General features: G+C 56.1%; 1 protein-coding gene and 1 non-coding gene across 2 annotated transcripts; both read right to left on the reverse strand.

The window, feature by feature from the left end:
* Positions 1-1,701: 1,701 nt before the first annotated feature.
* On the reverse strand, positions 1,702-11,122 carry EEF2 (eukaryotic translation elongation factor 2). The gene is given in 15 exon segments (NM_001132075.1): positions 1,702-2,397; positions 2,863-2,995; positions 3,076-3,258; positions 3,466-3,819; positions 4,960-5,067; positions 5,440-5,698; positions 6,147-6,342; positions 6,474-6,612; positions 6,968-7,081; positions 7,590-7,695; positions 7,899-8,077; positions 8,463-8,674; positions 8,765-8,946; positions 9,795-10,009; positions 11,037-11,122. Coding segments are annotated over 15 exon segments (2,577 nt in total). The 5' UTR covers positions 11,040-11,122; the 3' UTR covers positions 1,702-2,203.
* LOC112130293 (small nucleolar RNA SNORD37) lies at positions 8,163-8,228 on the reverse strand. Its single transcript, XR_002912559.1, has one exon. It is a non-coding gene; the product is annotated as a small nucleolar RNA SNORD37 (small nucleolar RNA).
* Positions 11,123-13,664: the final 2,542 nt, after the last annotated feature.

A 13,664-nucleotide genomic window follows, 5' to 3' on the forward strand; every position in this document is an offset into this window, starting at 1 on the left:
TCCTGCCTCAGCCTCCCGAGTAGCTGGGACTACAGGCGCACGCCACCACTCCCAGCTGATTTTTGTATTTTTAGTAGACACAGGGTTTCACCATGTTGGCCAGGATGGTCTCAATCTCTGTGATTGGCCGGCCTCGGCCTCTCAAAGTGCTGGGATTACAGACGTGAGCCACAAACCGGCCTTTATATTTTTTTATTTACATTTTCAACATACAACGGGTTGGCCAGGTGTGGTGGCTCACGCCCGTAATCCCAACAGTTTGGGCAGCCAAAGCAGGCGATCACTTGAGGTAGGAGTTCAAGACCAGCCTGCTCAACATGGTGAAACCGTCTCTACTAAAAATACAAGTTAGCCAGGCCTGGTGGCACATGCCTGTAATCCCAGCTACTCGGGAGGCTGGCGCAGAATTGCTTGAACCCAGGAGGTGGAGGTTGCAGTGAGCCGAGATCGTGCCACTATACTACAACCTGGGTGACGGAGGGAGACTCCGTCTCGAAAAAAAAAAGTGGCAGGGCGTGGTAGCTAACGCCTGTAATTCCAACACTTTGGGAGGCTGCGGTGGGCGGATCACGAGGTCAGGAGATCGAGACCATCCTGGCTAACACGGTGAAACCCCGTCTCTACTAATAAATACAAAAAATTAGCCAGGCGTGGTGGTGGGTGCCTGTAGTCCCAGCTACTTGGGAGGCTGAGGCAAGAGAATGGTGTGAACCTGGGAGGCGGAGCTTGCAGTGAGCCAAGATTGAGCCATTGCACTCCAGCCTGGGTGACAGAGCAAAGGCTCTGTCTCAAATAAAAATTCAGCTTCCACACACCATCTTAACGTTTGCAGTACTAAAAAAGAATAGGACCCGGTATGGTGGCTCACACCTGTAACCCCAGCACTTTGGGAGGCTGAGGCGGGCTGATCTCTTGCGGTCAAGAGCTTGAGACCAGCCTGGCCAACATGGTGAAACCCCATCTCACCTAAATATACAAAAATTAGACAGACGTGGTGATAGGCGCCTGTAATTCCAGCTACTCAGGAGGCTGAAAAACAAAAATTGCTTGAGCACTTGAACCCAGAGGTGGAGGCTATAGTAAGATCATCCAGGCCAACATGGTGAAACCTCGTCTCTACTAAAAATATAAAAATTAGCTGGGCGTGGTAGCACATGCATGTAATCCCAGCTACCCAGGAGCCTGAGGCAGGAGAACTGCTTGGACCCAGGAGGTGTAGGCTGCAGTGAGCAGAGATGGTGCCATTCCACTCCAGCCTAGCAAATAGAGACTCCATCTCAAAAAAAAAAAAAAAAAGTTTAACAGCAAGCAAATGGGTTTCTAGCAAACTAGTCAGGACTGGGGTGACCACAGAAAATCCTGATGGCGGTAGAGCTTGTGAGCTCGTCAGCAATTCGGAAGGTTGCTGAAACCTGCAAAGTTCAATCCGGAGCCCCTCGCTCCACAGGGGCATCCAAAAACGTTCAAAGTGACATCTCATAATTCCTTGCCATACTGATCCTACTTCAAATGCTCAGTAGACCCACGCAGCTGGCAGCTGCTTCTCTGAATGACACGGGTAGGGCATTCCCACCATTCCAGAACGTTCCACCAAACACTGGGGCAGCCCCAGTCCGCACCTAACTAGGGCCCGAGTCCCCTTCTATGCTCCGGGGAGCCCAGTACTGGGTCCCCTGCGAAGACACCGTGAAAAACGCAGAATGGAGTCACCACCTTATCAAATTTATTATTCCAATGGCACTAGTACAGCTGGAGGTGCTCATGGTGACACCGCACAGGACTTCCTGCCTGCTAGAAATCATCTACCTGCATGTTCCTTTCTCCTTTCTGGGGCAAAAGCCACTACAGGCCATATACCCAAATAAACCTCTTAATGCGTTTGTTAAAATTTGTATGGACATCTGAATTTCCCTCTGAAGAAATGGAAAAAGTGTTGGGTGTCCCATCCCGCCTCCCCCTCCCGACCGGCCCAGTAAGTCCCTGCTAAGAGGGCGTGTCTGCTGCCTCTAGACTCTGGAAATAAATATCGAAAGAAACGGCATCAAGTGTTAAGGTTGAGTGATGGCACGCAGCGGGCCCCAGAAACCTCTCAGGGGAGCGTCGCTGTGTCGGGACAGTCTCCAGGTGTCGTCTGAGAATGCGAGGACGTGGTGCTGTGGGTGCTGCGAGTCCCCGGGGCGGCAGGCGCTGCAGAAAGGGCCGCCTACAATTTGTCCAGGAAGTTGTCCAGGGCCGGGATGCCTTCCTTCAGGCCCTTGCGCTTGCGGGTCTCCGCCACCACCTGGCTGGGGCGGCTGCTGTTGTCAAAGGGGTCCCCAGGCAGGATCTGCCAGTGGTCGAACACACACTGGGGGAAGGCCTGGCCGCCCGTGTTGGACCTCAGGTCAGCGGTGAAGCCTGCAAAGGGAAGCGAGAGGCTCACTGGGCCGTCAAGAAGGTGGCGGGGCGGAATGAAAGTCCTGTCAGGAGCTCAAACTAGCTCCTCAAGCCTCAGTCACCCTGCAGCCCAGACTTGGCCTGGTGCCCAGCACTTCACCAAGGGCCTACCAGGCCGCTCATGGGCCTCACGCCCCTGCTCGTTCGGGACAACCCTGTGCTACAGCTCGGCTGCTCTACTGGCCCAGGGCCTAGGCCTTCAGAGCTCCAGGCCCAGAGCCCTTCTCACGCTGGGGATAGGACAGCCCCTCCCCTGGGAATTCAGTGATTTGGGGGTCCACAAGCTGTCAGAAGCTGGGCCACCTGTTAAGTCCATCACCTGCTCCCATCAGGACGCCTCCTTTAACACCCTGCTAAGCCTAACTGGGCTTCTGTCCCCCAAACTAGCCTGCCAGGCTCTGCAGGCCACGCCGGGCAGGCACTCACCAAAGGACTCGTTGACGGGCAGATAGGCCTTGACAACAAACATGGGGGTGCCGGCCACCTGGGACTCCTCGAACACGTGGCCCCGCTTCCTGTTCAAAACCCCGTAGATGCCACCGACCACTTGCTCTGGACACTGCCAGAAGGGAAAGAAAAACTGTCAGTGGCCACTGGGCAGGACAGTGGCAGGGTTAGCGGTGGGCAGGCGGACCTCACCTGGATCTCCACAAGGTAAATGGGCTCCATGAGGCGCGGCTGGGCGGTCAGCACACTGGCATAGAGGCAGCGCCGCGCTGTGGGGATGATCTGGCCACCCCCGCGGTGGATGGCGTCGGCGTGCAGGGTCACATCGTGGACATCGAAGCGCACACCCCGCATGTTCTCCTCACACAGTGCGCCCTGGGGGAGGGGGAGAGCCACCGTCAAGGGCCGGATGCACCTCGGCTGCTTGCCCTCCACCTGCTAAGTCCTGCAGGTCTCCACCAGGGGGACCTGGGGCCTTGCCCGCCTTGGCCCCATTAGGGTCTCTGTCTCAGGAGGCGGGACCATGAGGTCCCTCTAGAGCCTGGAAATGGTGTGGTCTGCATGTGCTGAGCCGTGCCTCACCTCCTTGGTGGCCCACTGGAAGCCGGCCACCACACTGTCCTTGATCTCGTTGAGGTATTGCACACCCTTGGTGATGTCGGTGAGGATGTTGGGGCCGGTGCCGTCGGGCCCAAAGCACCAGATCTTGCGGGCCTCAGCCACGTCCCACTCGTACTTCTCGGCCAGGTAGCGCGCCCGCTGCTTGAGCTCCTGGCGGGCGGACACCTCACCTTTATCGATGTCCTCGGCCAGGCCGTCGGGGAAGGGCCGCGCCTTCATGTACAGCCGGTTGTGCTTGTTGGGGGACTTGGAGAGGCAGAGCACGTTCGACTCTTCACTGACCGTCTCGCGGTACGAGACGACCGGGTCAGATTTCTGCAGAAAGAAGATTAAAGTCCCACACTTGCCTGGAGAAAGAAGTGACCTTACATAAACGCAGAGGCATCCTTAAAAGCTTTTCCTAGCAAGGCGGACCTAATACAGCCTGGCAGAGCCACGTCAATCAGAATGAAGTGGAGTCAGTGTTGCACCTCCAAGCACATCTCACTCCAGGCAAGGACAAGGAGCAGGGGCTCCACTGAGCTCTCCGGCGCAGAAACCATGCGCTTGTGGAATTTTAAGCATTAACCGGAAAGAAACAAGGTCTGGAGCAGGCCTGCCCCAACCCCTCCAGAGCATTTGTGTGTTTGCGGACAGAAGACAGCAGAATGAGCTGTCTCCGAGTAACTCAAAAACAGCCCCTGAGGCCGAGTGTGGTGGCTCACGCCTGTAATCCCAGCACTTTGGGAGGCCAAGGCCAGAGGATCACGAGGTGAGGAGATCAAGACCATCCTGGCTAATGCGGTGAAACCCCGTCTCTACTAAAAATACGAAAAAATTAGCCGGGCATGGTGGCGGGTGCCTGAAATCCCAGCTACTTGGGAGGCTGAGGCAGAAGAATGGCGTGAACCTGGGAAGTAGAGCTTGCAAGTGAGCCGAGATCGCGCCACTGCACTCCAGCCTGAGCGACAGAGCGAGACTCAAGGAAAAAAAAAAAAAAAAAATAGCCCTGGGCCAGGTACGGTGGCTCACACCTGTAATCCCAGCACTTTGGCAGGCTGAGGCGGGGGGATCACAAGGTCAGGAGATCGAGACAATCCTAACACAGTGAAACCCCGTCTCTACTAAAAATACAAAAAAAAAAAATTAGCCGGGCGTGGTAGCACGCGCCTGTAGTCCCAGTTACTCAGGAAGCTGAGTGAGGCAGGAGAATCGCTTGAACCCGAGAGGTGAAGGTTCTAGCGAGCCGAAATCACGCCACTGCACTCCAGCCTGGGTGACACAGCGAGACTACCTCAAAAAACAGCCCCGCATGCCTGTGGAAGACTGTAAAGAAGAAACTTGAGAAACCTAAGAAGCTGAGACCAAGGCCGAGATCAAGTGTAAGCGCCTGCAGAGCCCAGCCCAGCTCAGCTTTAAAGCAGAAGGCGGGTGTCCGGGGTGGGGCATGGGGATGGCTGGTCACTGGCGCCTCACCTTGATGGGGATGCAGGCATGGTCCTCCTCCAGGTCCTTCAGGCAGATCTCCAGGTGCAGCTCGCCGGCGCCCGCAATGATGTGCTCTCCTGACTCCTCGATGATGCACTGAAAGGGACGCGGGTCAGCACCAAAGGGGCAGGGGGCTTGGAACAGGCAGGACCAGGCTCTCAGCTTCCCTTTAGCTAGGGATCCCGCCACATCAAAATTTCAGGGAAGGTGCCGGGCAACTGGGACCAGCACAAACTCCTGAAGAAACGTTAAGACCCACAAGCTAGAGTGAAAACGCGCAGAGCAGCCTAGGAGAGGGTGGTGGCTGTCTGGGCGGGAGTCTCCATTTATAGCCACAGCCAAGAACCCCTCCTTTCATGACCCAGTCACCCCAATCCGACAACCACAGCAACCCACACAGCCACAACTCAGGCCACAAGCCGTCTCCCCTCAGGGTGTCTGCTCCCAGCAGGTGCACTCTGTGCCCACCTGCACCATGGGGTCGGACTTGGCCAGCCGCTTCAGCCCCTCCACCAGCTTGGGCAGGTCGGCCGGGTTCTTGGCCTCCACGGCCACTCTGACAACAGGACTGACGCTGAACTTCATCACCCGCATGTTGTGCGCGTGCTCGAAGGTGGTGATGGTACCCGTCTTCACCAGGAACTGGTCCACGCCCACCAGGCCCACAATGTTCCCACAAGGCACATCCTCGATGGGCTCCACGTAGCGGCCCATCATCAAGATTGTTCTGGAAGAAGCAAAAGGCGGCAGCAGGCCCGCAGGGATGGTTGTGCTGGATACTGGAGGGCCAGGGCAGGTCCCTCCCAGAGTTGGTGGCCCTCCTGCCTGGTCCCAGGGCAGACTGGTGGCTTCCGCAAGGCCCTGACTGCCGTGTGGGGGCTGCCAGGAAACATCCTCTTCGGAATCACTGCCCTCTACCTGGGTATGGGTTGACGGCCACCACCCACCTGTGCCCAGGTACACAGACGAGCAGGGGGTCTGCTGTGCCCTGGGGCTTGGAGCTTCTCCAGGAATGTCCTCATTGGGCTAAGGACAAAAACTGTGGCTGGCACAAGTGTCACCCTACATTCCTTCTATACTCCTTACTTCTAGCTCCCAACTGAGGAGCCCAAGACTTGGAGCAGGGCAGGGCCCGCAGCAGTGCCGAGGGACCTGGCCATCACCCAGCTGCTCACCTCTGGATTGGCTTCAGGTAGAGATCCTCCTTCTTCCCAGGGGTATAGTTAGGCCCCATGATCCTGACCTTCAGGCCAGTGGAGACCAGCCCCGAGAAGACCCGTCCAAAGGCGTAGAACCGACCTTTGTCGGAGGTTGGCACCATTTTGGAAATATACATCATAAGGGGGCCTTTGGGGTCACAGCTTTTAATGCCTGAGGGACAGAGAAAACCCGCAAGCTTTATTCCAGTGCAGCTCAACCTTCCGGAATCCTGCGACCCGCAACCTTGGGCAACAGGAAGTCCTCCGGCTGCAACTCAGGGCCCGGCCACCGGGACCACGTACCCATGGCAGCCTCGTCGTCCGGGGGCCCCTCGTACAGGAGCTCGCAGCGGTACTTCTGGGCCGTCACAGGGGAGGGCAGGTGGATGGTGATCATCTGCAACAAGGCGTCTCCAGCGGGCAGCCAGCGGCGCATCACAGCCTGCGGGGGCAGAGAGTGGCGCATGAGACACCTGGGGGAGCCCAGAATGGCCCCGTACACGCTTCCTCTCTTGAAGCCAAGGAAGCCAAAGTCAGGAGTAACGTTCTCCAAAGCACGGCCCCTTCTGGAAGGCGGCAAAGGCCGTGCACACTCCTGCCAAGGCCCTCGCCCACACCTGTCCCGGATGGGGCTGGCTGCTGGGATGTGTCTCCAGCAGCACCCAGAGTCTACAGCGAAAGGGGCAGCAGCTGTCCCTGCCCAGCTGAGGACTTCAGCCCCCAGACCTGGGCTGTCAGAGCATCCAGAAGCGGCAGCCTGTGTTCCCTCCACCCCGAGGGCTGGGCCCAGGCCGCACCTTCAGCAGGGGTTTGCCTTCTTTGTCCTTGTCCTCGCTGTCCAGTTTGATGTCCAGTTTCTCTATCAGTTTTGCTGTCTCCTCTTTCTTGAAATTCATGATCGCATCAAACACCTACATTCCCCACCAAGAAACAGGAAAGCCCATTTGGGAACAGCAGGAGGAAGCCTGGCACCGCTTCCTGCTTGGGAGACTCAGGTCAGCGCAGGGGGACGCAGCGCGGGAACGGGAGCAGGCCTGACCTGTCTACCAAGGGCCCAGCCAGCTGAGCGGATCGGGAGCTGGAGGAAACCTCGTGGTGGAGCAGAGGAAAAAGCCCACTCTGACTCACAGACAAGGACACAAGTTCTGACTTACAAGCACTGAGCTGCCACCTGTCACCAAAGCCACAAGTTATCCAACCCCCTCCATGCAGGAGAGGTCCCAAGGCTCTGGCTGTACAGTCCAGATCTTAAGAGAAGAGCCCTGACTCCACCTCAGTTAGGAACTGTGCCTCCTCCCATCTCGCACCTGCCCCACACAGGGAGATGGGCCCAGTCAGCTGACAGGCTACCGACTGGAGCCCGCAGGGCCAAGGGCCAATAGTCGCATCGGCAGGGTGCCTGGCGCAGCCCTCACTCACCTTGAAGATGGGGTCCAGGATCAGCTGGCAGAAGGTGCGTGGCAGCTTCTTCCCTTCAGGGCTGGTGGCTGACTTGCTGAACTTGCCGTTGGCTGGGTCAAAGTACCTGGCAGGGAGAGGCCAAGCCAAATCAAGTCAGGGCCTCCAGGGGATGACTGGGGGCAGTGGTCGCCAAGTGGACATGCTTGGGCAAGACTCTACAGGGTGACTGGTGGGCTTGAGCCATGCTGTGAATAGCGCACCACGCCCCTGCGTCGCTGCCACTCCCCCCACGTGTCAGGAATCCCCGACCACATCCCGGGGGCTCACCTGTCACCCCACAGCTTCTTCATCATGTCCTCTACTTTCTTGGCCCGCTCGGCAGGCCCCAACTGGCCCTCCCCCTTGGCGGCAAACTTGGCCACATACATCTCCGCAAACTGCTTCAGGGTGAAGGCCCACCCGTGGAGGCCAGACCCGAAGCCCACGGTACCGAGGACAGGATCGATCTGGAAGTGTGAGAAACGAGAAGCAGCCGTGAGGAGGGCCCCTGCGCAGAGCCTGAAGCTACGGGCTGGGCACCTCGAGCATGGGCCTCAGACACTGGATTTCTTCAGTAGACATCAGGTCAAAGTGAAGAAATGATCAGTCATCACGAACAGGGGGGCCAGCCCCTCCGCCACCCACGGCACCCTTCCCTGAGCTCATCTCTTCCAGCTGCCCAAAGATCAAGGGCTGGATCAAGTCGGATGAGAACATTCCAGCGCCCTTCTCTGTCACCCCAACATTCCTGGCAAAAACACACCTCCAGTTCCCTCAGCTCAACTCCGCTCCCCACCGGCTCCTGCGGATCCCGCTGCAGCGAGCCCACCACCCAGCCAGGGAGGGCCGTACCATGATGTTGCCCATGGGGCCACTCTCGCCCTCGCCGTAGGTGGAGATGATGACGTTCACGTTCTCCACGATGCGCTGGAAAGTCTGGTAGAGCTCCTCGGGCTCCAGCTGCAGCTCCAGCAGGGCGCGGTCCATCTTGTTCATCATCAGCACAGGCTTGATGCGCTCGGCAATGGCCTGCCGCAGCACTGTCTCCGTCTGCACACACACGCCTGGGGATGCAGGGGACAGGGCGGCGCTGTCATCCTCAAGCAAGGATGGCCCCGGCTTCCAGGCCCTGCCTCAGGGGACCCACTGCCTACCTGACACACAGTCCACCACCACCAACGCGCCATCGGTGACTCGGAGGGCAGCGGTCACCTCCGACGAGAAGTCAACGTGCCCTGGGGAGTCGATGAGGTTGATGAGGAAGCCGGCGCCGTCCTTGCTCTGCTTGATGAAGTTCAAGTCATTCTCTGAGAGCTCGTAGAAGAGGGAGATGGCACTGATGGAGGGAGGGACCCGTCAGAGGAACAGGAGCCACACACCTGGCCCAGGGAGGCTGGGATGCTGTCAGAAGCCAAGCTGCTCCTCCCTCTATGACTCATCCCTGGAGAGGCTCCCACAAGAGCCAACCCACCCTTGTCCTTTGCCCCTGTCCGGGACATGCCACCCCCACAACGGGGAACTCCTGGTACCAGCCCCATAGCCAGCTCCTCAGAGCTCTTCTGACCAGACATCCTGCCCCACCGACTTGACCCCAAGATTCATCACACCTGACTCAAAGTAGCAACTAAAATACCCAGCAGGACAGCAAAAGCCTCCAGAAGACTCCAACCCTTCCCTCCTCACTTCTGCCCCTGCTCCAGTGGAAATGAAGAGCTTTAGCCAGAGTCCCTCACCATGGTACCAATCCAGAACAAAAAGTAGTTTGGGTCACTGTGCTCTGCACTCACCCTACTCACATCAGGGGGCCAGAAACTGACATGGAATGAACGCCATCCAGTGCAACACAGCAGCTTCCCAGCATCCCGAGCACTAGGAACACCCTCCCCTCCCAGGTGTGACAATGGAACCACTCCAGATATTGTAGGAGTGGGAATAAGTTCCCCAGGGAGGAGGAATCACTGAGTGAAGCCCCCTCCTCAAGAAAACCTTCCAGCTCGCAGTACCCCCAATCCCTGTGCCTCTCCATCCTGTCTCGCTAGACTGAACCTCACTCATTCTCCCGAGAATTAAGAAACCAGGAGAAAGAGACGTTGCCAAGTCTCTCCCCGCCCACCCTGGCCCAATAGCCTCCAGCTGCCAGGCCAGCACCTCCCTGCCTGGGTACAGAGGGCACGGGGAGCTCACGTTGACTTGATGGTGATACAACGCTCCTGCTCATCCTTCCGGGTATCAGTGAAGCGTGTCTCCCCGGCCCGGGCCGAGGCGATGATGCCCGCCTTGCACACCAGGGAGTCTGTCAGCGTGGACTTGCCATGGTCCACGTGGGCGATGACAGACATGTTGCGGATGTTGGCCTTCTTGTCCATGATGGCGCGGATCTGGTCTACCGTGAAGTTCACCTGGGCAAGACAGGGAGGCTCAGACCAGTTCGCGATTTCCAGGAACACAGCTTGGCAGGGAGCGTTCAGTCCAAACAAACCAGCATGCCCAAGGCCAGGAGGGGGTTGGTGCTGGGGTGCCCCAAGCCCACCCAATCTTGCCAGCCTAACACCCTTTAAGAGCCACCCCGCAATCTCCAAGGAACCACTGTTAATAGGTGTCATTCAAGATTGACAACCCAGAAATGAAAGTGCTCAAGAATAAGACTGAGTGGCAACAGATTTCCTTGATACCAGGTACAAACACTAAAGTCTCATTTGGGGCCAAACACGTAAGGGATGAACCCTCTCCTAAAGCCCCCTCCACGTTGTCACCGGGCCACTCAAACTTCCCCGAGCAAGAAGCTTCATCATAAAATGCAAGGTCACCCCTCGGCAAAGGGGATCAGACAAGGCCACCCACCCCAGGAAATAATGGGGAGCCGGAACGGCCCTAACCGCCACAAGCCTACACCTCGTGTCTCAAGAAGAGTCTTTGTACATTTGGGAGTCACAGGAAGGACAAGTGCCTAGGGTCGACGGTTAACAGCATCAGGAGAAGGTATTTGGAAGGAAAAGGGGAGTCTTTCAGGTGTCGCTTTGCTCGTTCTGCCATTTCCCTGCCGCCCCTAGACCCCGGCAGAAAATCGATCTTCAACTAGCGGCCCGCAGATTACATAAGGCGCCTCCCTGTCTCCCCGCTTCCACCGCGGTGCCCGCCATTACTACGCCTGCCACATCATCATACCCCACCCCCATCCCCGCTAACACCCCAGCTCCAACCAGGTCTGGGTAAGGTTACGGCGCCCTCGGAAGCGGAGAAGGGGCTCGGTGAACAGCGCGGCGCACAGACATGGCGGCGGCCGCTTCCCCAGCCCCGGCTCCTCCGGCCCCGCCACCGCTACGTCTCCTCCTGGCACGGGGAACCCCAGCGTCCCAGGCTAGCCAGCGTCGGCCCCGCCGAAGCCCCGCCGCCGTTCCGGGGCACCAGCGAGGCAGGGTTACTCACCATGGTGGCGGATGGCAGTGGATTCTCCCAGGTAGAACCGAAATAAGCGAGTCGCGCCGACGATGGCGGCGACGACGGCGGAAGAGAACGCTGACGTCAACACTCAGCCTTTTATAGGCGGACGCCGGTTGGGCGGGTCATGTGACTGCGCTGCGGAGGCGGGGCGAAGGGACGCCGCGCAAGCGCACGGTGGCGTGTCCCCCTGTTAACGCATTCGGCGCCGGCGCGGGTTAAGCTGGGCATCTCGGAGGCGGTGGTCGCCCTCGGTGTGCAAAGTTCAGGTGCACAAAGTAAAGAGCGCCGTTTTAGCTGAGAACAAGAACCATAGCAACGATATTAGCTCTCAAATTGTCCAGTACTTCTATTAAAACCAATTTACAAGGTGAATAGAGTCTGTGGATTATACCCAAGTCGATTTCCCTGTTTGGGCATTGTTACGTAAGATGATACCCCTGGGAGAAGCTGAGGGAAAAAGGACACTCGCGACCACTATACTGTTTTTGCAACTCCTTACATGTAATTATTTCAAAATAAAAAGCTTTATAAGAAGCAGGCATCGGAATCATTGATCCCACAAATGCATACTGAGCATCTATGCACCACGAATTGTTAGGGGTTTTGTAGATATAGCAGTGGACCAAACACCTTTCTAGCTTGACCACACTGCGTGTTCTTCTACCAGCTACTAGGATTTCTCTGTGCCTCAATTTCAGCTGCTCGGAGGTGATCAATACCACCCTATTGTTTGGGGGAGAGTAAAACGAACTAAAGACATCTAAAAGAATTAGGACCGTGCCTGATACCCAACGCCCAATAAACGCTATGTATTTTAATTAGCTAAGATTGCTATTAATGAAACATTTATTTCAGGACTGGTTTGCCATGTCCCAGGCACCCGGCTAAGCGGTTTACTGGCACAATTTCATTTCTATTTCCTTTCTTTTCCAGGGGGAGGCGCAGGAAGACTGTTTAGCATTTGTGTCCTAATCTGACCCTAAGAAACAGTTGAATGTATTTCATATCTCATGAATTGGCATTCAATTGAGTAACTCTATCCCTTATGAAGAGCCCAACCCGCTGTTTAGCACATAGTAGGCACTCAGCATTTCTTGCATGAATGATGTTCTCACAGTGCAAATGAACCCCCTGCAGTACATCTTTCCTTAAACTCACTTTGTGCAACAGGAGAGCCACTGCAGTGCTTTTCCTGGGCTGGGAGAGGGGGAGGTGTGGATCCACAAAAAGCAATGCAAATTCCAGCCTGGACTCTAAAATAAACCTGTACACTCCTCCCCCTCACGAATGCTTCGGGCACTTTGCTTTACAAAGCGCTGTCTCAACCTTGGGTTTCATTTAACGGATGATTGCTCTTGCTATCACCATTTAACCCAATGGAAAACTGAAAAGTATCTTCTGAACGGATTGAGGCTCTGAAAGGCAGAGGGCGTGGCAGGGAGCAGATGTGAGCGCCCGGGGTCCCTAACCACCTACACCTGTGCCTGTGAGGCGTTTAATGTTAAGTTACAAGTCAAGCGCATGCGCCACTTGGGGCATGAGTTTTTAGCAGAGGGGTATTCGGTTTCGCATTATTAATAATAAAATTCTTCAAAATCTTTAAATGCACTGAGCACCTACTACGTGTTGCGTTTCCTATTGGACGCTTCGCAGCCGTTTTTTCCTTGCAAAGTGGGAGCATTTCAGAAATGTAATGGAAAGGTTTTCATTAAAAGAGTGGTTAGGCGAGAAGCGGAGGTTGCAGTTAGCCGAGATCGCGCCACTGCACTCCAGCCTGGCGACAGAGCGAGATTCCGTCTCAAAAAAATTAAAAAAAAAAATTAAAAATTAAAGAGGGGTTAGGCTGGGTGCGGTGGATCACGCCTGTAATCCCAGCACTTTGGGAGGCCGAGGCAGGCAAATCACCTGAGGTCAGGAGTTCGAGACCAGCCTACCCAACACGGAGAAACCCCGTCTTTACTGAAAATAAAAAAATTAGCCCGGCGTGGTGGTGAACGCCTGAAATCCCAGCTACTTGGGAGGCTGAGGCAGGAGAACCGCTTGAACCCGAGAGGCAGAGGTTGCAGTGAGCCGAGATCACCCACTGCACTCCAGCCTGTGCGACTAAGAGTAAGACTGTCTCAAAAAAAAAAAAAAAAGGTGGGGGGAGCTGTTCACAGGTATCCCGGAACTCAATAAAATAAAAGAGGGGTTGAATTTCTTCTCAAGTGCATGGATTGCTTATTGAAAAATTCCAATATCATGTAATTTAAAGAACTAGGGGGAGAGCTTAAGGGAAAAAGGGGAATTTTCAACCCCACAGCTGCAGGGATGGAGCCAGGTGTTGGCAGGGAAGGATCTCTCCCACTGTCATCCCCACATCCACGAAGAGCAGAATCCTGGAGTACCACAAGCAGCCACAACCAGGTCAGCTGTAATAAGTACAATAATAAATATAGGCTGCGTTTAAAGGGTGGGGACCAATGAAAATATTCACCTCTGCAGAGAAGCTCCGCTGCGCATGCGCCTGCTGCGGCTCCAGGAGGGCTCAGAGACCGCGGTAGCGGCCCCTGCTGACCGACAGTCGCCAGTGCAGGCCTCTCGACACTGCCTTTTTTTTTTTTTTTTTTTTTT

This window comes from Pongo abelii, chromosome 20, assembly GCF_028885655.2.
Source record: "Pongo abelii isolate AG06213 chromosome 20, NHGRI_mPonAbe1-v2.0_pri, whole genome shotgun sequence".
Classification (NCBI taxonomy): domain Eukaryota; kingdom Metazoa; phylum Chordata; class Mammalia; order Primates; family Hominidae; genus Pongo; species Pongo abelii.